This window comes from Meles meles, chromosome 6 (genome assembly GCF_922984935.1).
Source record: "Meles meles chromosome 6, mMelMel3.1 paternal haplotype, whole genome shotgun sequence".
In the NCBI taxonomy this organism is placed as follows: domain Eukaryota; kingdom Metazoa; phylum Chordata; class Mammalia; order Carnivora; family Mustelidae; genus Meles; species Meles meles.
The window spans coordinates 130,306,876-130,332,636 of NC_060071.1; the positions used below are offsets into that span (position 1 = coordinate 130,306,876).

The 25,761-nt window shown below is 38.2% G+C and overlaps 1 protein-coding gene and 1 long non-coding RNA gene across 2 annotated transcripts in view; one reads left to right on the plus strand and one right to left on the minus strand.

The window, feature by feature from the left end:
- SEL1L (SEL1L adaptor subunit of ERAD E3 ubiquitin ligase) overlaps positions 1-25,555 on the plus strand; it is a 58,619-nt gene extending 33,064 nt beyond the window's left edge. The window contains exons 11-21 of the mRNA XM_046008051.1: positions 2,032-2,088; positions 5,258-5,326; positions 6,751-6,828; positions 7,908-7,970; positions 9,231-9,318; positions 9,644-9,792; positions 10,557-10,722; positions 11,300-11,374; positions 14,745-14,917; positions 18,393-18,521; positions 21,346-25,555. Coding sequence (XP_045864007.1) covers positions 2,032-2,088; positions 5,258-5,326; positions 6,751-6,828; positions 7,908-7,970; positions 9,231-9,318; positions 9,644-9,792; positions 10,557-10,722; positions 11,300-11,374; positions 14,745-14,917; positions 18,393-18,521; positions 21,346-21,555 — 1,257 coding nt within the window. The 3' untranslated portion in view covers positions 21,556-25,555. The remainder of the gene's footprint in view (positions 1-2,031; positions 2,089-5,257; positions 5,327-6,750; positions 6,829-7,907; positions 7,971-9,230; positions 9,319-9,643; positions 9,793-10,556; positions 10,723-11,299; positions 11,375-14,744; positions 14,918-18,392; positions 18,522-21,345) is intronic.
- On the minus strand, positions 748-12,621 carry LOC123943760. The gene is made up of 3 exons (XR_006818667.1): positions 12,592-12,621; positions 11,335-11,479; positions 748-1,831 (listed from the first exon to the last, which is right to left on the minus strand). It is a non-coding gene; the product is annotated as an uncharacterized LOC123943760 (long non-coding RNA).
- Positions 25,556-25,761: the final 206 nt, after the last annotated feature.

The window sequence follows — 25,761 nt, forward strand, 5'->3', positions numbered from 1 at the left end:
AAAAATTATACAGCATCTTTTGGTATCAACTTTTGCTCAGCATTATGTTTATGAAATTAATCCATGTGTTTTCATGTAGCTGAAATTCATTAATTTACATTGCTCCATGGTATTTCATTATATAAAAAATCCCACAACTTATTTACCCATTTTACGCTTCCCAGATTTGGGTCATTGCAAATAATGCCCTGTTCATATTCTCTTGCATGTCTTGTGCATCAGTACTGTCTTAAACTTCTATAACTTTATAGTTCTTGATATGTGGTTGAATACATTTTCTTGCTGTCGTAGTTTTCATTACATTTAGCTCAATTTTCATTGTTACTTCTTCTGACCCATGTGTGATTTTAGAAGTGAATTGCTTAGTTTTCATATAAAGGGAAGATTTATTACTTAAACCTTTCTGTTGATTACTTAAACCTTTCTGTTGATACACTGTGGTCAGAATATGCTCTGTACGGGGCACCTGGGTGACACAGTCAGTTAAGCATCTGACTCCTGGTTTTGGCTCAGGTTGTGAGATGGAGTGCCATGTCAGGCTGCACACCCATTGCAGAGTCTGCTTGAGATTTTCCCTCCCTAGGGTGCCTGGGTGGCTCAGTCAATTAAGCGTCTGCCTTTGGCTCATCGCATGATCCCTGGGTCCTGGGATCGAGCCGCACATCGGGCTCCGTGCTCAGTGAGGAGCCTACATCTAAATTTAAAAAAGAAGAAGAAGAAGAATATGCCATGTATGATTTTATTTGTTTTGGATTTGCTGAGACTTGCTTTATGGTCCATTGTTTGGGCAAATATTGTGTACTAAAGAGAATGTAAATTTTACAGTCTTTGGTTGTATCACTCTCTCTGTGTCAGTTGAGTTATGTTTCTTTGCTGGAGGCCGGCCCTTCCCCGAAAGGGCTGCAGAGACGGTTGAGTTATGTTTCTTAATTCTGTTGTTCAGAACTTGTGAATCCTTACTAAATTTCCCTGCTTTTTCTATCTAGCAATGAGACAGCATTGTCTAAATTGCCCACTTTGGTGTGGATTTGTCTTCTATTTCTGTCAATTTTGATTTAATGCATTTTAGGCCATGTGGAGTACATATAGACAATACTGTTATCTTTTTGTTAAACTAGCTTATATATCATGAAATGCCCTCTTTTATCTCCAGAAATGTTTTTCGCTTTAAATTGTACTTTGTCTGATACTAGCTAGCTATGCCACTTTCTTTTAGTTAATATTCATATGGAAGATCTTTTCTATCTTTTGTATTCAACCTCTTATGTTTAAGGTATGTCTCTTAGAAGCATATCGGACTATTATTTTTTTAATCCATTCTGACAGGCTTTTAATTAAAAGTAATGAATAATATGTTTTTGTTTACATTTTCTATGTTGCTTGCTTTCATTTTGCTTTTCCATGCTGCTTCATATCTCTTTCCTTACATTCTTTTGGTTTCAGTGTTTTTGCTATTATACCTCCTCCCCTCTCTTAAGGTGATAGTTGAACTTTGTTTTACTACTCTTTTATCAAAGTCTAGTATAAATGAACACTTTTGCCATTTCTGGGACAGTACAAACTTTAGACAACTCTGTATGGTTTTAATTCTATATATTTTTGAATCGTGCATGATATTCTTACATACAGTGCATATAATTTAGATACATTCATAAGTTTAACTTTCCATTGCTCTTTATTTCTTACTGTATCTTCAGGCTTCCCAGGATAATTTGCCTTCCTCCTACAAAACATCCTTTAGTATTTCCTTCAGAGTGGGTTCACTGGTGACAAATTCAGTTTTAGTTTGCCTGAAGTCGCCTTCATTTCATCTTTATTTCAGAAAGATACCCTGTAATTAAAAGCAGGCATTTTCAGTTTTTAAAAAATCTAGATTAAAGTAGAGTAATATCTTCAGGAGTTAAGACTAAGTCTTCACTTTTTTGAATTCTAAAGAGAAACCTTTTTATGACCAAATGTTTTCTTATTGGTCTAATTTAATGACACACCAGTTGCTTCCATTTACTTTTGCTCATTTTTGTTAATTTTCAGGTTGGTCTGGGGCAATTGCATCTGCATGGAGGGCGTGGAGTAGAACAAAATCATCAGGTAACTTTCTTGTTCCCAGGGCTTTGTACTTCATGTTGTAGAAGGAAACGATGCTCTAGATATATTTCTTATCAATTACAGTATCAAGTTTTTTACTTAGACAGTCATCACAAATGATCTTTCAAGATCCAACTAACCCCTGAAAAAACTGAAGACTAAAAATGTGATTATTGGGGCACCTGGGTGGCTCAGTGGGTTAAGCCTCTGCCTTAGGCTCAGGTCATGATCTCAGGGTCCTGGGATCAAGCTCCGCATCAGGCTCTCTGCTCAACAAGGATCCTGCTTCCCCCTCTCTCTGCCTGCCGCTCTGCCTACTTGTGATCTCTCTCTCTCTGTCAAATAAATAAAATCTTAAAATTAAAAAATAGATTGATTAATAAATAATAAAAATGTGATTATACCTCATAATGGTGGGAAGGGTTTTTTAAATTCTGAAATCTAGTTCTCAATATTGCCAATAATACATACACAGTAACTTGGTATGTGGTAGAAGTATGTCTTAAAATTTCTATTAGAAAATATTTCAGGGGTGGGACGCCTGGGTGGCTCAGTTGGTTAAGTGGCTGCCTTGGGCTCAGGTCATGATCCCAGTGTCCTGGGATCGAGTCCCACATCGGGCTCCTTGCTCAGCAGGGAGCCTGCTTCTCCCTCTGCCTCCATCTGCCAGTGCTCTCTCTCTCTCTCTCTCTGACAAATAAGTAAAATCTTTTTTTTTTTTTAAGATTATTTATTTATTTATTTGACAGAGAGAGAGATCACAAGTAGGCAGAGAGGCAGGCAGAGAGAGAGGAGGAAGCAGGCTCCCTGCGGAGCAGAGAGCCCGATGCGGGACTTGATCCCAGGACCCCAAGATCATGACCTGAGCCGAAGGCAGCGGCTTAATCCACTGAGCCACCCAGGCGCCCCAATAAATAAAATCTTTTAAAAAAAATAATAAATAAGAAAATATTTAGGGGTGCCTGGGTGGCTCAGTCAGTTAAGCATCTGACTTCAGCTCAGGTCATGATCCCAAGGTCCTGGGATTGAGTACTGCATTGGGCTTCGTGCTTCGCAGGGAGCCTGCTTCTCTCTCTCTCTCTTTCTCTCTCTCTCTCTCTCTCTCTCTCTGTCTCTTATGAATAAATAAATAAAATCATTGAAAAAGAAAATATTTCATAGAACTGAGGAAAATCATTGTCGAGTTTGTGAGAAATTAGGAGTATACAACTATAGCAATCAGATCTGTATCCAACTTTTGTGCGCTTTATGCCCTAAATCTTGCTCATCCCTTCGCTTGTATCCATCGGTACACCTGCCACTTGTGTGAGTTTTCTCCTGCTTGCATTTCAAAAGCAGTAGCCTGTGTTTGTAAACTACACACCTGATCCTGTGGTTCTCTTGCTTTAAATTCTTGAGTGGTCCTGGCGCCTGGGTGGCTCAGTCATTAAGTGTCTGCCTTCGGCTCAGGCCAGGGTCCTGGGATCGAATCCCACATCAGGCTTCCAGCTCCACAGGAAGCCTGCTTCTCCCTCTCCCACTCTCCCTGCTTGTGTTCCCTCTCTCGCTGTGTCTCTGTCATTCATAGATCTATCTATCTATAAATCTTTTAAAAAATAAAATAAACTCTTGAATAGTCCATAATTGCCAGTCGCTTGAAAACCAAAACCTTTATTTAACATGATTTCCAGGATTTGTACCAGTCTCTGCTTACCTCACCAGTCCTTGCTTTCTGAGTCACAAGCACACGGACCTTTTCTCAGGTCTTTGAAAATGTGAAGAAACTACCTCGGGATTTCTGGAATGCTAGTCCTTCTGTCTTGAGTGAATATTATCCTGCCTCCTTTCTTTACGTAGCTAATTCCTACTCATCCTCCAGAATTCAACTCCAGTATCTCTTCCCCTAATGTTTCTCTAGACTCCTAACCCCATCCCAGAATAGGTCATGTACCGTAGTTACAATTTCCGAAAATGGCCGTTACCCATTGTAAATTTGCTAATTATGTAATTAAGGTTTTTCCTCTGCTAGAACGTAAGTTACAGAAGAGCACAGACTTTGCCACTTTATTCCTAGCATCTGACAATGCCTAGCTCATAATGCGTTATTGGTAAATGTTTGTCAGACTAATAAACTGTTAGTCTGCCGTAACAGTTAAATATTCTAATTAAGGTTATTTCATTTCCGTATCCCATCAACTTTAAGACGTAGATGATAACAGGATACACTTATCACTTAAAACTATACCAAATATCCATGGTTTGTTTAAGTCAGGTGGCATTTTGACTGCTTTCATTGTCTTTAGGTCATTCAAATGTATGTCATTAGGCCAATAAAAATCAGGTGAGAGAAAAATCTGCTGCATGCCTTTTATACAAGTTTTGGGATATCCTTGGTATGTGTTGCCTACTTGCAAAACACCTACACAACAATAAATTTTTTCACCAGCTTCTCAGCAGGATAAAAGGAGTTCCCAGTACAGAACTGCATTAATTCATTAATGTGCCTGCTATGTGCCTGTTCACTGCTAGGCATTAAGGATACAATGCTAGATAAAATAGCTTTAGTCTTTTTGTCTTTGTAGAGCTTCAAGTTTAATAGAACTAGAATATTAGATATTTTCTTAAATGATCACACCAACAAACATGTAATAAATTGTGATTGTTGTTATTAAGGAGAATGAAAGGGTCCGGTAAGGTTAATAAGCAGGAGGTGGCAGGTCCTGAGGCAGGAAGGACCAGAGTGCAGAGAGCAAGTTGAACAGTACTGAAGTAAGCAGGGGGTCTGTTCAATGCCCGTAGACCCCCTGCAAAATGTCAAGGGGCTGTAAGGACCAGCATGTAAAGTGTTTTGAACTGTTGCATTGGGTGACTGAAGACTACAGGCAAGGAGACCAAGGAGGGGAGTTCCAGAAGTTCGGGTGTGAGATAATGTAGCTTAGCCTAGAATTGTAGTGGAAGATCATAGGTTGATTCAAGAGGAATTGGGTACTGAAAGTTAGAGAATTCAGTGGTGGATTGGGCATGAAGAGGGGTGGGTACCTGGAGCAACCAAGAGATGTCATAATGCAGTTTAAACTGAGATGCTGCCATATTACAAGATTTTTTTTTAATGTTCCTGAAATGATTATTTTGGTTAAAAGCAAAAGGCAGATTCTATAAAAACTAATTATTTTAATAAATTCTTTTCTTACAGAGAGCATTCGACTACTTCAATTTAGCAGCTAATGCTGGCAATTCACATGCCATGGCCTTCTTGGGGAAGGTACTGTACACCCTGTGAACTCTTACATGATAACATAATAATATAATGTTTACATAATAAGCAGATGTTTTGGTTACAATCTACAGTTTACCAAAAGTAAACTGGAAATCAAATTTCCAGTATAAGGATATTGTGTCTTATGGTAAGGTAAGTGCGAATTCCAGGAATTTTCTTAGGTAACGTAAAGAAATAGCATTTCCTCATCGGTGTGTTAATTTCCTTTTGAAGTTAGCTATCGTTGAGTTGTGTGTATCATATGCAATAATGAGGACTTTTTTTCTTTATGCTGTGTGGGTTTTTTTGCTAAGTCTGTCATAATTGCCTGTCTTCCAAATGAGTAGAGGCAACAAACAAAGTGTTGGAATTTGTCTGAAGGCTTCAGTCATCTTCAGTGTGATGGCCATTACCCAGCCGTCAATGCAGTTCTTTTCTAAGCAAGGAAAACACTCAAGTCTAGAGATCTAACAAATAGATTCCATATAACGTGCCACGGTTTCAAAACTTCCTTTTTCATTATTTTGAAAGCAAATACAGTATAAATCAGTGGATATTTTCACCCATAACTAAATTCTAAGGTTAGGATGCTCAGGTAGAATAAATCTGTCACAAAGATTCTTACAAAGAGAAAAATCTTATCAGTATTTGCCACATAATCACAACTAGTTATTTGGGGCCTCAGAACCATACATGGAGACATCCCCACTATTATAGCATCGAAATTGGTATTCCCCATCTATTTTTGTTAAGCCTTTAAGAACTTTCCATTCCAGCCCTTTCAGTTCTTGTTCTGAATTCCTAATTAACCCTATCTCAAAAAAAGATTTTCATTGCCATTTTCTAAATGTAAATTTAGAATTTGTGGATGAAAACAGCCTCGGTCATTCTGTTCTTCTTTCTCTTGGCCCTTTTATCATGTTCTGTACCTGGTATTCTAGTCATTTAGTGCTCGAAACCTTTAAAATAACCTTTCAGTTATTTCTTTTCCTGAACCTAAGGCCTACCCTGTTTCTTACCCTGAGGGAAGTAATGGTGGAAGAGAGAGGGAAGTGGGCGTTGTCAGTAGCACCCCTTTCTCTCATGTGATCACTGACCCCAAGCAACTCTCCAACCATTTGACTGCCCTGGGATAGAGTGAGAGAAAAGATTCACCTTGAATAAAAGGTTTTCTCCTTCTGAGATTGATCTGTGAACTGATTTTAATATATTCATATTTATAGAAAAGTTAGAAATTTGTTAGGACAAAGAGGATATAATAATATTGTTTACTCTTGAGGTTTTACTTTTAAATTTAAAATATCTGATGGGGAATTTTAAACTGTTCCAAGATTTCACGATACTTAACAAAAACCAGAATGAGATGAGATAGCAATACATTATAGGTGAGAAGGATATAATTTTTAATAAAATTAGGTTCTGTTTTTCAGATGTATTCAGAGGGAAGTGATATTGTACCACAAAGTAATGAGACAGCTCTTCACTACTTTAAGAAAGCTGCTGACATGGTAAGACCTCATGACTCAGTGTATTGAAATGTGTGCCATATTACTATTATTTTAATAAATAAGTTTATTATACTGAAGGATTAGTCATAACCAACTCATGACTGAAAGCACTTATGTAGATGAGATTAATGGGAATGGACTGGCTAGAAAAAAAAATTTCCAATAAAAAGCAATTTATTTGGGGGGTGCAAATGATTGAATATTAAACCTCTGTTTCAGTTTCATTGAGAAGTTTCCTCATTGGAGAAATACTGATTTTACTAATGCAAATGAGAGTTATTATGATTTGTCCAATTTGTATTGCAACTTGAGCTTTAAAACTTACATAACTGGGTACTTTTGATAACATAAATATAAAACTTGGGCTTTCTTTGCCCCAGAGAAAACTACATATGAATTTTTAAGACTCTGTATGCCTCCAGTGTGTGTGTTTATTTCCTCACCGGCTGTGTATTACTTCAGTTCCAGATGTCAGTTGAGTATTTCCCAAGGGGGTGCTGTGACACTTTTTAAAAGATGCCTCTGCCCGTCCGAGTTTAGGTTGAATTTTAGATTTTTCTCTTTCAGGTCTTAAAACAATTGATTATCTTTGTTTTGTGGCATTCTAGTAATCTTAAGTGTTATCTTTGCCACCTGACCCCAATATTGCTGTTTTACATGGTAGTTGACTTTACACCATGGCATCTTCCTTCGTTATTGGGGAGAGAGGTTATCAATGAAAAACTACCCAAAAAGTGACCTACTTTTAATTTTAAGAAATACAGTAGTCATGTTTTCTGTCGTAAACTCGTGGAACAGGTGGTCATAAGGTAAGTCACCAAAATTTAATTTTAGATAAATGTACTGTTTCCTCTTTTTCAGCAAATTGCTGAAGACCCCCTGCCCCCAAATCTCTGAAAGTCAGTATTTCATTTAACCTGATGGGAAGGAGAATTTTGAATTGAAAAATGCAAAGACATTTTTTGAGTATGCTTGTAAATTACTTCTTTGGTAGTTATTTAGTCTTGCCTATTCTTTTGTTCTTTTGTTTTGTTTTGTTTTCTAATGAATCCTTTCACTCTTTTTTCTCTGGTTTGCAGGGCAACCCAGTTGGACAGAGTGGACTTGGAATGGCTTACCTCTATGGAAGAGGAGTTCAAGTTGTAAGTTTTTGGTCTAATATTCTGACTTAAACAGGCAGTCAGCTGGTGAGGTAGGGAAGTATCTACTGAAATAGGAAAAGCTGAAACTTTTCCTGTTCTCTGAGTACCCAGTACCCACCACACTAACTGCCTTCTTCGAATGGCTGTCTCTGGCACTTTTACTAAAGATGTGAAGCTGTCTCTCATGCTGTCTATGCTCTCTACCCTACCTTTGCTTCCATCTCTCCCAGACTTCTCCCTCCCTGCTTCTTCACTTGAGCCTAAGAAAATGCTTGTTTTTCCCATTTCAGGGGAGAAAATCTTTCTGTTCTGTTCCTTCTCTTCTAGTTACTACTTCTCTTCTCTGCAGTCCTTCACTACAAAGCCAGGTTTCTCCAAAGAATGAACTGTATTAGTGACTACCACTCACTTTTTAGCTCTTAGCAGTCAGACTTCTGCCCATGTAACTGCTCTCTGCAGGTCACCAATAACCTCCCAAATGTCAACTACTGTTGACTTTTTGATTCTACGTCACTTGAACTCTTTCTGCCCTGCAATTCTGCAAGTTCTCTTGGTTGTCCTAGGCCATTGCTTCTCATTCCTCTGTACTACTTCTTCATGTTGTATGCCCCGAGATTCTCATTGCTGCCCTCTTCTCTGTATGATCTTTCCAAGTAAAATGTATTTAATGGGCCTGTAGTTAAGTTTAGGATTCTAATCTATAGGTGTTCCTTAGCACAGAAAACAGTAGTGTGTTCTCATTTTGATTCCTTCTATCATTTTAGGACACGAAAATTCAGTACTGATCTTTGTTTTAATTTTTCTCCATGGATAGGTATAATATTTGAAATCTAATAATCATACAGCGTTTGATAAGCTGCACAGGGAAAGAATGAATAAGGAGAGAATAATTTTCCTTATTTAATGTTAGAAAAATTGAGGTTTCAAAAAGATTTGTTGGTTAATAGGAAAGATATAAGTGTTTCTTAAGTCCTGGTCTTGTGTTCCAAGGTTTTTCCAAAGAACCAGAATGAGCATTGTGTAGGCTTTCTGGGAGTGAACATATGGATTGTTCACAGTCTTAAATATATTAACTCCTCTGTGATATAGACTACCATCTGTATATTATAAAAACTTAGAAGGTAGTCTTTTTAATGGCTCTTTGAGAATATCTTGTATGTGTTTTGTTAACTCTTTTTAATGAATGACTCTCCTAACTTCTGAGTAGATCAGCCTTTTGAGTTTTCTCATCATGTGGTCATATGACCTCTTTTCCTACAGAATTATGATCTCGCACTAAAGTATTTCCAGAAAGCTGCTGAGCAAGGCTGGGTGGATGGGCAACTGCAGCTCGGCTCTATGTACTATAGTAAGTAACGTTGGCATCAAACGCTGGATATGCCAAGACCTACATTACTTATTACCCACTAGATGCCACTGTGATATGGAAATGAGAGCTATCGCATTCTGGCTGATGAATATTCTCCCAATTCAGTGATTTGTGCATCTCGTTTTTCATTGTAAATTATGCTAATCTGTATTAATATACTAATCTGCATTAGTAAGATTCACATCTTTCCTGAGTAAGAATTCTGAATTTCATTTAATTTTACTCATTATTTAAGGCTTCTCTGGTGCTTCAACTAAATCTTCTTTAAGACTATTTCTGACCTTTCGTGTGATTTTTGTTACAGATGGCATTGGAGTCAAGAGGGATTATAAACAGGCCTTGAAGTATTTTAACTTAGCTTCTCAGGGAGGCCATATCTTGGCTTTCTATAACCTAGCACAGATGCACGCCAGCGGCACAGGTGTGATGCGATCGTGTCACACTGCAGTGGAGGTAAGGGCTTTTCTACAGACTCATACACAGGACATCAGTTTTCCCCAGTGGAATGTCTGTCATTTTAATTCTGGTTTTCTTTGCCATGATTTCGTCTCGAGTAGAAACAGACTCGACCCATTATTAGCTTTGATACACTGAGGGAAGACTCAGGGCGGGTGTGTCACTGTCATGCTTATTGATCTCATGGGGTTCTCCCCACTAGAATCTGTTTATAAGGACAGGGGGTGTTGTGTGCAGTCTCTCTAGCACCTGGAAAGCATCTGAAACAGCACCAAAAAAGTCTGTGTTGAATGAATGTGGTAAAGGGGAATGCTGTTGTCTCCCAAAGGGAGCATCTCTTTAGCTCTCTCATAAGTGGCACTTCAGGTTGGCATTTGATGAATGCTTGGCGCAATTTCCAAACCGCCCTGTGCTTCAGTTTCCTTGGCTGTGAAATGGGGCGGTTAATAGGACTTATCTCATGGAGTGTTCCCCATGACCTCATGGGAGCTTTAAGGCAAATTCTGTACATACTGTACTTAAAGCGAGCACTAGAACAGTACCTGGCAAAGGTAATGGTATATAATTGTTTACTATTATTTTTATAAGCCTCTTCTAAAGACAGACTGAAAGCTTCAAATAAAATCCCAGACTTCTGTATATATTTAAGCTGCCAGAGATTCAGAGGTAGCTTAACAGTCACTGGAAGCCAAAGTGCAAAACTGATTTTCTGGCATATGTTCCTTATTTTATTACGGGTTTTTCTTCTCCTCTTCTCGCAGTTGTTCAAGAACGTATGTGAACGAGGCCGCTGGTCCGAGAGGCTTATGACGGCCTATAACAGCTATAAAGATGGCGACTATAATGCTGCCGTAATTCAGTACCTCCTGCTGGCCGAACAGGGCTACGAGGTTGCGCAGAGCAATGCAGCCTTCATTCTTGATCAGAGTAAGGCTCACCGCCGTCCCACCTTGGCTTTAGAATACAAAGGCTCACATCCCGTCACCTGTTCATGCTTAAAGCGAAAAGCCACAAAGAAACTTCTTTATTGTTGTAAATAGACATGAACAACATACATGCTTGAGTAATTTCCCTCAGCTCCCGAAGCCAGCCGAGTTAGTTTTATATGTTAGAGTTGACAGTAGAAATCGATTTGTCATTTGTCACAGAGTTAACTTCTTCCAGTAAATCCATCTTTCAAAATACAGCAGATAAAACAACATTGTTTTTCCAGCAATACATCGGTCCTTAGAAGTGGCTCAGTAGTTAGTCTCCTTATTAGTTCTGTGGATACAACATGCTGCAGGAAATAATGTGTCCTGGATGGAGGCAGTGAGTCCTTTGAACTCTGTATTTTATTCTAATACTGGTTTGATGTCAATACAATGATTTTTTCATTCAATCTTTGCCATATCCCAATTCTTATTTAAGTAATGTTTACACCCTGCCTTGTAAATGAAGCCTAAAAGTCCAGTGTCTGTCCTTCTTAAGTGCCTGATTTGTATTTATGTCATCTGCCCTGTAGGGGAAGCCACCATTGTGGGGGAGAACGAGACTTACCCCAGAGCTCTGCTGCACTGGAACAGGGCTGCCTCACAAGGTGAGTGGCTGCTCCGCTCTGGTTAAGAGCTTCCCCTGGGGACCTTTCTTCACAGTCTCCGCTTTGCTTTATCTCCGGCAAAAAACTGAGTAATGTCATCACCGCCTTGAAGTTAAGCAGACAGACCCACTATTGCTTACCTTGTTTGCATCATGAGTTAGTTATTCTTAAAATGGAAGTTCTAGGGGCGCCTGGGTGGCTCAGTGGGTTAAGCCTCTGCCTTCGGCTCAGGTCATGAACCCAGGGTCCTGGGACTGAGCCCCGCATCGGGCTCTCTGCTCAGCAGGGAGCCTGCTTCCTCCTCTCTCTCTGCCTGACTCTGCCTACTTGTGATCTCTGTCAAAATAAAATAAATTAAATAAATAAATAAGTAAACTCTTTAAAAAAAAAAACAACAAAAATGGAAGTTCTAGTGCCCAGGTTCCTAAATTGAACTGTGAGGTCTTTGTACTGGACGTTTATATCATGTTATGGTTTACTCTTTGGTTTTTAGTTTGAGGTCAGTGTGCTGTGCAAAATGAGAATTGAGTAGAACGTATAATAAAATACTAGTCTAAAACCCCAAAAGATTATAACCTTTCCTCCTTTTTTTTGTTTGAATATTTCTTCTACATACTCCTTTCAACATTGCCTGGTCATCCCTTCTTCAGACTTGAACAGTGGGCCAGCTGAACTACTTTTTTTTTTTTTTTTAATTATCCTCATTTCTGTTTACTATATGACATAACTTCAGGAACAACAGGAAAGTAATGTATGCAACTTTAATAAGAAATAAAGACATAACTTCAGGAACAACAGGAAAGTAATGTATGCAACTTTAATAAGAAATAAAATTTAAATTATTAAATACTACCATTTAACTGTGTACACCAGTACTTCAGTATTTCCACTCATTAAATAAAACACATGTAACTCAAAACGCTAAATAATTCTTCACTTGTGACTAAATTCTCTGAAGAATAAAATGCTTGTGAAAACTCAAAATTGTTCAGTATATTATGGATGACCTTGTTTATTTAGCAATTACCACAGATATTAAAATGATCATGGGTAATACTAATTTAAGCATTTACAGAATACCACTTAGGCCCAATACTGATGTATTAAATGAAAATACAGAAAAAAAAAAGTGAAACTGGTATTTATGACAACAGGTTAAAGGCAGATTTAAAACCATTTTTATCAAAGTTTTAACACTGGAACAAAGTTAAATGTACCTGATGAGACATGAAGCTGTTCTTGATAATAGTACAAACCTTTTCCTCCTATGGGTATTACTATTTTTAAGTTATCTCCTCTATATGAAACAACTGAAAGAAAATTTAAGTATGTTACAACTCATGGATTACTTCTGTACACGCATCTTTCTATATACAAATGTATTAGTAACTAACATATTAAGGCCCTAAATCAAGTCGTAGAGAAACTTCACTTGAATATGTGTTACAAAGATGAAGTCAGCCTACAAACACAGAATAGGTTAATGGGAATAAATATATTTTTTCAACTTTCTTTTAATTGGAATAGGATTTGAGGACAGGGTTACTGAAAGCACCAGGGTTCCACAAATTTATATTTTATCAAAGGAAAAAGATTCTTAAAAGAATGCAATGATGGCATATCACCTTACTCTTAGAGCATAAATCTTTGTATTAGTCAAAGTGATACTATAATGATACTGTAATGCTTTAGACAAAAATTTTAAGATACATCAATGACCACCGACTCTCAAACAAAAGGCAGTGACCAAAATATTTAACTGTCCTTTTATCAAGCTTTTACAAACACATTTAGTCTTCACTGTCTGAGCAAATCAGTTTTAGCTTCTTCATAGTCCTCCATCTGTCTTTCAACATGACGCCTGTTCAGTTGTTGAACTTATAATGTAATAATATTTTAGACCAGTTTCCCTCTCCGAATTTCCTCACCCCGGATCTCAGATTCTTATCTTCTTCCCAAAGCCATGCCTGTTTTTTCCTAGATTGTGGTTTTTTAGAAGTTCCTGGCTGACTCTTCAAAACATGTCTTCTCTTATTTTCAGCAGCTTGTCTCCTGAGTCTTTTCATCCTTTCACTTTGAAGAATTTCCATTCTTTCTTCTTCCCTTCTAAAATCCTATTGTTGGCTTCCGCGTTTTGACTTAGATAGAATGAGCTTCTTGTGACACCTCAATAAGGACACTTTACCCCCTGAGAAGTCAGTTGCAGACTGTTTGTCACTAACACTTTTTCCTACATCCAAATTAGCTTCGGTTTCACTTCAACATTGTTACCATTAGGTTTATCTTGAGTTGTTCTTGCCCTTCTACTTTCCACTACTTTTGCTGCTGCCTTCATAAGAAAGGCTGATGATTTTTCATTTATCACAGAATTCACTAACTCTTAATTTTCTCCATCATGTTGTTGTAGCTGAAGTTCTGAAAAATTGAGTGGAATATATCTCTCTGAGAGATTATCTTATGCAATTTCCTTTTTAAAGGCTCATAAGAATTTGGGTCATCAAATATTCTTTCAAAGACTTCTTCTACTTCTTTAAAATTGCCATTTTCCATACAAACAGCTATAGCCTGGATTTTAACTAAATTCTCTATTTCTTCATGAAGCTTGTCATGTTCTTTTTCAGTTGAAGCCCAAATCATCAGGGCTGATTCCAAGAGTGTAATTCGTTCATCAGTTTCAAACTGTGCATCAAGGGCTTTTCCTGAGGCAATTCTTGTCAAAAACTGACATATGTATACAGTTCTCAATTGATAAGCTGTTAGACTGGACAGTCCATGAATAATAGCTTCGGCACTGTTGCGGGTCCGGCGGAAGTCCTCGGAGCGACCGTCGCAGAAGACCCGGCAAAGAGAGAGGCAGAGGAAATCGAGCATCCAGCGGGCAGCTATTGCCTCGGCCTCCGCCACCGGCCCGAGGCCTCTTCCTCCCGGGGGGCCCCTACCTGCACTTGCCACTCGAGCAATTCCTGGCACTCAAATTGCTCCTGATCATCTCTCGGCGTTTCTGCCATCCCCTCTTCTGGGGAGTCCGCGTCCTCCCCATCCGCACGACCCCGCGGGCTCTGAGCCTCCCCAGTTGAACTACTTTACAGTGTAAATGGCATGATAGACAAGAACATGCTCACCTGAAGAGTATGATGAAATAGGGATTACCACCCAGCTTGTTTTACCTCTCGCTGACTATTAAAAAGCCTTCTTTCTAGTTTAAGTCTTTATTGAATTTATAGCTTGGCTAAAGGATTAGTTGTAAATTTATGTGCTAAAAATTAAAAGTCTATTTTATGTAAACATGTTAATAGGAGGAGAAATAACACTTTGTCTATTTAAAATGCACTTTATTTATTGGCACTTCTGCATTTAATTTTTGTTTAAGGCTATACGGTGGCTAGAATTAAGCTTGGAGACTACCATTTCTATGGCTTTGGCACTGACGTAGACTACGAGACTGCATTTATTCATTATCGTCTAGCATCGGAGCAGCAACACAGTGCACAAGCTATGTTTAATCTGGGATATATGCATGAGAAAGGACTAGGCATTAAGCAGGTGAGTGTGGCTTCAAAACAAATGTTTGAATGGTGTAATTGTGATTTGGGGGAATCGTCTGCATTTTTGTAGAAAATAGGCTTTCTTTGGAATGTGCTCAGATTTTAGGTTCTAAGTTATGAGACAGTTTTATAATATTTCTCTTGTCATCAAACACACACTGCTATGTTTAGGACAGTAAGCCAAAAACAGACTGATTAAAACCGAAATACAGTGCAGCCTCCATCGGTAACTCCTTATTTGAGTGACCATCTATCCATATTCAACCACGTCCTATTGTTTCTCATTATTTTGGAATAAATTAAGACATTTGCTACTGATTAATGTATTTCTGAGTCTTGTGCCTTTCTAATATAGTCTAACATTCTTTAGAACCATTCTTACGTTCTTGTCTTTATGCCCTTTAGAGGATTTTGAAAAACTGTGTGTTCTCCTGCACATTTTTAATTTGGCATTAAAAATTTTCATCATAAACTCCAAAGGATCTAAATTCTAGCTATATGAAGCACCAACACTTTTTAAAAAAAATGAATGAATTACTCTAAATACCAAAATTTTAATATCTTCATTATTAATTTTTTAAAAATACACAGCAAACTTATTAAATGAAAATGGTATCTTTTCCTTTTCTTCCTGAATTCATATTTTACTGATCACTTGATCATACTTAATCTGAAACAAAGTATGTTGAACTCAAATTTTAAATTTTATTTCCTATGATCATCATAGGCTTAAGTGTTAAGAAAAATTCATGAGATATTATTAGTCATAGTTGGTTAGTTATCAAAACAGTATTGAATAAATCAACATAATACTATAAATTTCACAAAAATTTTAATTTTGTGGTAATTACTGAACTTGTATCTTTTGATGAGATGAATGGAGCCTCTTTTAAAAATTAGTGTAAAGATTATTGAGTAAATTTAGCATGAATTTCATTTTTCATTTTTATAAATATATGCCTAGAATCTTGTTCACATAAACAAGTATATACAAATGGGAGGAATCTTATAGCAAGGTCACTTAATTCTTTAAACTGCTTTAGAGTTACATGCTGTCTTTTTTCAGGGGGCTTAAATAACAGGATTTCTCACAGTTTTGGGGGCTGAGAAGTTGCAGTGTGGGGTGGCAGCAGATTTGGTGCCTGAGGCGCTGCTTCTTGGGCCAGAAACCGGTATCTTCTGGCTTTTGTCCTTATCTGAGGAGAGAGCCGGAAAGCAGCAGCAAGCACTTAAAAGACTCTTTGAAGGATGCTAATCCCATTTATGAGAGTTCTGCCCTCATTACCTCATCTAATCTTGACAATGTGTCAGAGACTCACCTCCTAATCCCAACCATCACATAAGGGAGTAGAGGTTCCACATAGAAATTTAGGGGGGACACAAACATTTAGTCTGTAACATATGCCGGAAATCAGAGTGATCTGTCATTAAGATTATTTGCAGCGATCTATCACTGACAACTTGGTTAGGTCCCCCTTCAATCTTGTTGAAAGCAAAGAGTTGGAAACTAGAGACTTGGAAAGGATGTACTTATTCCCTGGTCACTGGAACCATTCACTTTCTCAGTTTCTAGGTGGAGTACCAAAAGGCTTTACCAAGATTTATCAAATAACTAATTCTATTCCTCCCTCTGTCACTTAGAGACACTTGATTGACCTAATATGCTTAAGAGCAAGTTGTTCATTTTCATTTTGCTAATGCACTATTTTTTGATCAAGTGCCTTTTATTTTACCACATTTGAATATTCAATTTTTAAATTCCAGTATGTAAATTTTTATATTTTACATTTATATTAATGTTAGAAACTTAAATATTAGTTTTTATCAAGACTCTGGAACTGCAGGCCGAGTGCATTCAGCTTGAGGAAGAGTCTGCCATGTTACCAAGTTACTGAAGCCTCTCTTAGTTGTCAGACCAGTCAGCCAGACCAGACTTTGCTTCTGTCAGCAAGTCTGACTTCATTTTTTCATTTTTTAAATTCTATTTTCCTGACTTCATTTTTAAAATTCAAATAAAATTAATATGTGCTTGGCGACTAATATAAAGATTGCACATAAGTTATGGTTTTTATGGAATACACTTCATAATAATTTACCTAAAGCAATCAGACTTAAAGTAATGGAACTCTAACAGTCTGTTTTTGTAATAGATTAGAAGCCAAGAAAATTAATCAATGTGTATTCTCATAATTTAATTTGTAATATAATGTATAGCTTATATAAATTCTTGTGAATAAAGATTATGATAAAAAGCACAGAATTTCATAGATAAGAATTGGGGGGAGGGAACTCTGGGATGCAACTTTAAAGAATAATAAATCATGTATAAAAATCAAAATGATTCCATTAATTTTTGTAAGACATTATGGTCACCTTTTTTTAGAGAAAGAAGCACTCATACTACTAAAAACTATTCAGTCCAGCATCTACTACAGCTAGAAAAATATTAAGAGTTAAGTGAAGATTGGTTACATGGAGTAAATCAGAATGTAATTGATAAGATTTAATTACTCTATTAAATCACCCACACAAAAGTCGATGTTACCACATAAAGTTTGGTCCATGATCTTGAAAAATTTGGCAGTCCAAAAAAAAACTTGTTATATTTTTTTTTAAAACCAAGTAACTATACTATTACTGTTAGTAACAGAAGAGAACCTTCTTTTTAACTAATGACACACCCTAACGACAGTTTAGGGAACAGCTGAAAGTAACTGCTTGTATTGAACTATGTGGGAAAAGTTCTTTTTAATGTTTAGCCTCTCTTTCCCATGCCTCATGGAATTCTTTCCTTGGAGTTTGGTCTTCTTTGACAATAGTAAGGGCATGGAAAAGGTGAGGTTATAAAACGAAAACTTCACAGCATCCCACTGTGCGGTTCGGCTTTTATCTGCATGCAGAACACTCCAGTCTGGGCCAGAATTCATAATGACTTGTTTCGCCTTTTACAGAAATATGTCTAAGGCAGGGAAATGCAGAATGGGAATCCCTTAACACTATATATGCAAGCAACCTCTGAAAAATTGTGAGCATGTTACCAGGTTTGAAGATCACTGCTCCAACTGAAACCAGAAACTGATTATACTGACTGAAGTTTTAAGTAAGAAAAATTAACTTGAGACTTACAGGTGACCTCTGGAAATCTTGGGCCTGACCTGTGTTATGCATAGGAAAGCAGCTATAGACAGCACATCTGCACAGCAAGTGGGACACGAGACAGGAGAAACATGAACATGAAGATAAAAATCTTAAAATTTTTCAGTTAAATTTTTTGAAATGAAGCAGATAATTAGAGAAGTATTACCCAGTTACAGGTTGAGGTTTTCCTTGAGGTACGGGAAATCTTAAAATGAAAACTTGAAAGGTAAAATAAATGTTCTAAGTATATAAACTGTTATCCAAATATATAAACTAAATAATATTTTTACTTACTTTGACAAGAGATGAATTCTGATTTATTGCCTATATTCTAGGACATTCACCTTGCAAAACGTTTTTATGACATGGCAGCTGAAGCCAGCCCAGACGCACAAGTACCAGTCTTCTTAGCACTCTGCAAATTGGGTGTGGTGTATTTCTTGCAGTACATACGGGAAACAAATGTAAGTGTTCCATGTCTCTCTTTTTTTTTCTAAGATTTATTCATTTTAGGGCACCTGGGTGGCTCAGTGGGTTAAAGCCTGCCTTCAGGTCAGGTCATAATCCCAGGGTCCTGGGATTGAGTCCCGCATCGGGCTCTCTGCTCATCAGGGAATCTGCTTCCTCCTCTCTCTCTGCCTGCCTCTCTGACTACTTGTGATTGCTGTCTGTCAAATAAATAAATAAAATCTTAAAAAAAAAAAAAGATTTATTTATTTGAGAGAGCGATAGAGGATGCATGAATGGGGGGAGGAGCAGAGGGAGAGGGAATCGTCAGGCAGACTCCCTGCTGAATATGGGGCCTGAGCTGGGTTCCATCCCGAGACCAGAAGATCATGACCTGAGCCGAAATCAAGAGTTGGTCATTTGACTGAGCCATTCAGGTGACCCTCCATGCCTCTTGTAATTAAAATATAAATGACGTAAGCTGCTCGCTCCAGAGGTTTGTATCTAAACAGTTCAGGGAGAGGGGAGGAGTGTCCTGCCAGTGTCTTGTGCCGTCCCTTCTTCCCCCAGGCAAAGTCCAGGATATTGCATCAGGTATGGGGTGAAGGCAGCCACAGAGCAGTACATTTTCAGGATTACTGATGGATGGTGGCTCCGGGTGGCTGAAGCAGTTTTCATTGATGCAGGTGTCTTCTGGTCTTGAGAAAACTGAGACCAACCCTTGGCAACCTGAAAGAGTAGTTAACTAAATTCAGTAAACAGTCAGATAACTGCCTGGCAGTGACTCAGACCAGTCCCTTAAAAGAGAAGTTTTAAAAAGAGAAGTAGAACCTGAGAACGTACCCAGGCTGTTGTACTTCAGGTTCTTCTGCTAGTGTGAAATATGTTTAAAACACCATTAGAACTTTGTTCTGTAAAATTACTTTGAACTACTTAAATAAGCTAATGGTAGAACCCAGATCAGAGGTGGGTTCCCCATTTCTTTCAAAACCACTGACTTCAAGCAGAGAGAGTCAAGTATCATATGGTCTCACTTATTTGTGGAGCATAACAAAAAACATGGAGGACATGGGGAGATGGAGAGGAGAGGGAGTTGAGGGAAACTGGAAGGGGAGATGAACCATGAGAGACTATGGACTCTGAAAAACAACCAGAGGGTTATGAAGGGGCGGCAGGGGGGTGGGGGGGGGTGGGAGGTTGAGGAACCAGGTGGTGGGTAATAGGGAGGGCACGTACTGCATGGAGCACTGGGTGTGATGCCAAAACAATGAACACTGTTATGCTGTAAATAAACAAATAAAAATAAATATAAAAAAAAAAAAACCAAAAAAAAACCCACTGACTTCAGTTACCTGTATTTCTGGGTAGGTGCTCTGGGGTTCTCCTCTTTTACATTTGGTTTACCTCTGCTCCCTCATAATGGTACAGGATTTAACTCTGAAAGTCCTAAAATGTATGCTGAATCAAGGGCTATTTAACTTCAGTTCACTCCAGACCAGGATAGGAGGATATTTTAACCTTTTGTTAAAATCTTTCAGGACAGGTTGATAACAGCATCAGTATTCAATTCCAGAACAGGCTTCTCCTGTGTGACACAGATGTAATTGGAATCTGTGCTACTCCTTTCTGTAACCCTGTCCTGTGCCGCCAAGGGCCTCCCTGCTCGGTGCTCCGGGGGCCAGAGGTGTCAGACTCCGTCCTCCCAATTGCTTATACATTTGTAATGGCAAATTCATAACCAGGTGTGCTGTACCCTCCAGTAATGGAAACAGTCTTTGTTTCTTTAATTGAAAAGCTAACAGTGGGGCAGCCTGCTGTTTCTCTCAGGTCTATTTCAGACCCGTTTCTTTCACAGTTTATAGGACTAAGAAACTGCTGATTATAGTCTAGGATTTGGTCATGCCGTATTCGATCTTTGTTTTTTTTTTAAATTCAGAAGTATAAAGAAGACAGTAAAGTGCTCCATAATCCTACCATGTAGCTATTCCAACTAAAAAAAAAAGAGTAATAAGTAAGATAAGAATGAGAAAGTCAGACAATACAGAAAACACAAAATCTCCTATCACAGGTCCCACCCCAGAAAATGGTTAATAGTTTCTTATAATCTTTTTCCAGAAAAATTTAGCACCTGCACCTACAAATATATATGATGGGGACATTTTTAAATATAACTTTATTTCATCTAAAGGATTTTACCCCATGTTTATTTCCTTTGTAGGTAGGTAGCAGTCCAAAAATACCAGTAATGACTTCTCTTAAGTGACACTAAAACAAAGTATCATAGATGTAGAACATAACTTTAAGTTCAAATTCAGGTATTAAAGACTTAGTTAAATCCTCTCTAAAAAGTATTAGTCATTCAGCTATTAAATACTGGAATTCCTACCATCGTCATTTACATGAGAGAAGATGTGAAGTCCCCTGCTGTCATTAGAACAGGGTTCTCAGCTGGTATGCCATCGCAACAGCTGGGTGATGGGCGTATCGGGATACTGATCATTCCCCCCTTGGCTCTCCCTGTCCCCAGTATTCCTTGCAAATATTTTTCCGTGAAAAATGGTAGGAAATGAATGGGTTGGATTACTGATGGAAAGGAACCCTGTTAGACACTTGTATTACCTACCATTAGAAAATAAAAACTCAGTTCCTGAGACAACGTTATTTTTTGTTTCAATTGAAGGCTTTTAAAGTCATTTTTTTTAAACTGCTTTGTAAAATGTTCCCAAAACCAATGATTTTAATAAGTTCTGTATTCATCTCTAATTTGTGATGTAACTTTTTCCCTAGTTCCTTCTCTGCCATTTTAGTGATCATAATGATTTTTATATTATTCTCATTAAGATTCGAGATATGTTCACCCAGCTTGACATGGACCAGCTTTTGGGACCTGAGTGGGACCTTTACCTCATGACCATCATCGCGTTGCTCTTGGGAACAGTTATAGCGTACAGGCAGAGGCAGCACCAAGACATGCCTCTGCCCAGGCCCCCAGGGCCCCGGCCGGTGCCAGCACAGCAGGAGGGGCCACCAGAGCAGCAGCCGCCTCAGTAACAGCCGCCATGTCCAGCCGTGAGCAGCGACAACCAAGGAAGTTGTTTACCGAGAACACTTGCATTTGATACCGGACTTCGGATCAGCGGTCACCTCCTGGAAGAGGCACAAGGAAGCATTGAATTCCTAAAGCTGCTTAGAATCTGATGCCTTTATTTTCAGGGATAAGTAACTCTCACCTAAACTGAGTTGAATGTTTGTTTCAGTGCCGTTCGGAATAACAGCTCTCAGTGGGTCCCCCATTTTTTTCTGGAAACATATGAGACACTCAATGTCTGCTGTACCCAGCTGTCTTTCGGTCCTTTCGATCATTCTCTCAATGTGCATAAGTTCTTCTGTCAACCACCTTTAAGGTCTTATGCATCAACACTAAAAACTGATCACTGTAAAAAGGAAAAACCAGTTAGTTGCAAGTTTAACCTTAACATGTTTGAAAGTCTGAAAACAGAACTTGCCTTTTAAGTAAAAAACAAAAACAAAAACAAAAAAGTCTTCAGACTGTTTCAGAACTGCAATAACTGAGAAACTTTTACCAATCCACATGCAAATATACATACTCAACATATTGGTCATTTTAAAAGGGAAGGCTGGGAGGTTTCTTATTATTGGTGATTGTCATACTTTCTACCATACTTCTCTCCTTCAGAGACTAAAAGGCGTGTTAAAGAGTTTTATGTGAACTTCACTTCTCTGGAATGGAATATATAAAACATTGTGAACTGACTCCTTGAGCTAACATGTGAATTTGCCCCACTTACTCAATGTAATTTGCTTGTTTTGAGTATACAGAGCCTTGATCCAGAAGCCAGAGGATGGACTAAGTGGGAGAAATTAGAAAACCATATTAAAGAACTCTGGGTGGGGTACCAAGAAGATAGACACACTTGCCCGAAAGACGAAGCATTTTTTTCCATTTTCCTTTGCATTTCTTACTGCAAAAGAACAGATCTCACCCTCCTGAATTCTCTAGATTTGAAACATGATTGCCAGGATGTGGCCTACAGTGACTACCATTATAAAACTGAAACTCAGAGAATCTAAGATGCATTAAACTCAGTGGTTGAGGAAAGCCAAAGCCTGTTTATACTGTTCAGGTTGATTTTTACTTCTGCAGTTTTCTATTATAGTAGAAAGTCAGCCACTTCCTTAGCTACCCTATGTACCACCCTCCCACCAGTAACTGTAGGAAAATCAAGGCTATGACACTTGAAAATTGCCTGGTCAAATAGTGTGGAGCCCAGCAACAACAAAGAAAATCAAGGACCTCATATATCCTCCAAATGAAGAAATTTAAACTTACACCGAATTTGTATTTCTTTTTATTGTCAGATGGTGGTATTCACCAGCCTATGTCTATTCTGAGACTACGTTAGTACATGAGCAGGCTTTCTATGCCTCCTAACCTCAGTCTGTTTATAGTAACCTTTCTACTCTTTTTTCCATAATCCCTCATCTGCCAGAAAACTTGAAGAGTTTACCTGTAGAGTTGTAAGACTTTGGTTTTTGAAGTCGGGGTTGTACTTGGAACTAGATTTAATGAGTCTGTAATGAACATGAAGGCTTTCAATGTGAAGTCGTACGCTCTTTGTGTGTGTTTTAGAGTATTATGAGAAACCTGGTAAGCAAACTTTACTCCCACATAATTGCTTCCAAATTTGAAGAGGTGGCCACAGAACCGTATGTATAGGAGCACATCCGAGAGGTAGGAGGTTTGAGCCTCCAGAGGGTCCTGTTGCTCTGGGCAGCTCTTAAATAGACGGGTTTGACCTCTTAGGCTGAGAGAGATTTGGGGGCAGTTGGTACAATATGTTGGTGTCTTCACCACTGCCTCTTCTCCCACCCTTCAAAGATGAGTAGAGTTCACGGGAGCAGCCACGTTTCGTTTCAAAGGAACTGTCTTAATGTATTTAAATGTTTTAAAAGCCTCCAAGATGACTGAACTTCCCTTTCTCTCCCCTACCATCCATTCACCTGATTTCTTTAGCCACATTTTTTTAATCTCTAGCTTTACTTCCCTCCATTCATGCTTTGAAGAGACATTTCCGAAAGCAGCGTGCACTAACTAATGGAAGGCACGGTCATGTTCTTCATGCAATAACAAACCTCCTGCTAGTTTACCACTACCTGCCCTGTCCTTTTTATACTCTCCATAGCCTCTTCCTGGCTTGTTTCCACTACCTGCTTGCCACCTGGGTCATTTGCTCCAGGAAATTTGAACAGTGTATTTAGAATAACTTCATTCTGTGGCTTTGTGACTTCAGTCCTTACAACTGTCTCAAAACTCTTTGCTCCCTTTTTCTTCTCTGTTCATGGGACATAATACCTAGGCAAGTAGGAACTGGGTTTGGTGTTTCTCCTAAAATAATGCTCAATACTTACCTAATCAAATGGCATCCATTTGAATAAAATGACAGTAACTAAAGCTAGTTAATGTCAGTGACATTAAACTAACTCCGGGATTCAGGAGTTTTAATGTTAGAATTTAGAGTTAGCAGATTGAGTGCAGTTTCATTCTCTGTGGCAGCCTGTCTCCTGACCCCTTTACCTGTCTTCCTGCCTTTGAAGGTGACTACCGTAGTACTTAGCTTATATTCTCCTCTGCGTTTGGTTTGTGGTTAGTCAACTCCTTCAGAGACTTGAGACCATCCATTTGCTTCTGTTTTATGTTACAAAGGTAGCATTGGTGTTTGGGTTTTTTGTTTGTTTTCTTTCTGTATTTGAAATTTTTGTTTCTGTTTTCACAGTAAGGCTTATCTTATTTTTGGTTAATATTCAGTGGCACAGAAAAAGTAAATGCCTTTTTTTCCCCAATATTCATTATTTTAGCACTTGAATGAGATTAACTTTGGAATCATTTACCTTAATACACTTGAGGTTTTGTTACCCTTGTGCATATAAGGTTAATTTGTGAAAGTTTTACTGCTAAGCTGTTCGTACCATTGGGAAGCTCTAGAAACTCCTACCATGATCTGACCATGATCTGATGCTTTATTTAATTAAAGAGCTGCCGTAGCCTCCAAGAAACTTAAGTATTTCGTATAGGATTTTTTTTTCTTCGTTTTACCCTCCTTTTTTTGCTCCTTCTATTTGTTCTTCAAACCAGCATTTTGGATGTATGCATGCAAGCCTGTGAATGGAGACCACAAACCTTTGTGTGTGGAGCATGTGTATTACCGTCTAGCTCCATCCGCAGAACACTTCCTTTACAGAGGTTTGGACTAATGTTTCACATGCACATTTCAAAACAAACAGCGTCAGATAAACAGCCCCTTTACCTGCCAAGAAGAGCCATGTGGGCTACTTTTGCCCCGGTGACAGCTAATATTTGTTCTGGAAGTGAATTTAATATGTATTGCACAATATTATGACTAGAAGAATGCAAGAAATAAGCAAAAGAAACTTCTGTTTTCATGAAAATCTTTTTCCTCAGTCATTGCTCTCCAGTATAAAAGAAGATACAAAGTTTCTGAACACCGTATTGTCTGAGCCACTACCTGATTTTTAAATGTGTAGTAGTCCTTGAAGCTAAAGTTCTCCTTTCACTTGGTATTTCAAGAAGATCTAAAATAGCCCAAGTAAAAAATGATTTATGTTTTCAAGTGACTACTTGCAAAAGCAAAACTCCCAATTTTGTGTGCATGAGAAGGCTACCCTGGCCATGCCCAGGAAGTCATGTCACATGCACAGTTCTTCCTGTCTGGAATGACACCCAAGGTGACAGTAGTCTCTTTGATTTGGAAAAAGAAATCATAATGTCGATGTGATCGAGGTATAACCACTATCAATATTTAGGAGAAGTTTAAAAAGACCATAAGCTGGCATTGGAAGGAACACCATGGTAGACTTTTTTGTAAATTTTTTTTGTATTTAATTAAATATGGTATAAAGGCTGGTGAAGTGTAATATAATTGTGTAAACAAATCCTGTTAATAGAGAGATGTACAGATTCGTTTTGTACTGTATCTTGAAACTTGTGAAATAAAGAATCCACCTCTGGTTATCCTGTATGCCATAATGTGCCATGACCAAGCACCTTTCCAGTCAGACTCTTTTTTTAAATCCGAGTGACTCCATTTTTGATGAACCTTTCCAGAATTTTAGAAGCTTCTGGGAACATTCATTTGGGCAGATTGGATCCATCTTTCATTTACTTTTCACTCTCCAAATTGATTTTTATAAGTTGAATTTTGCCCTAGGGACAACATG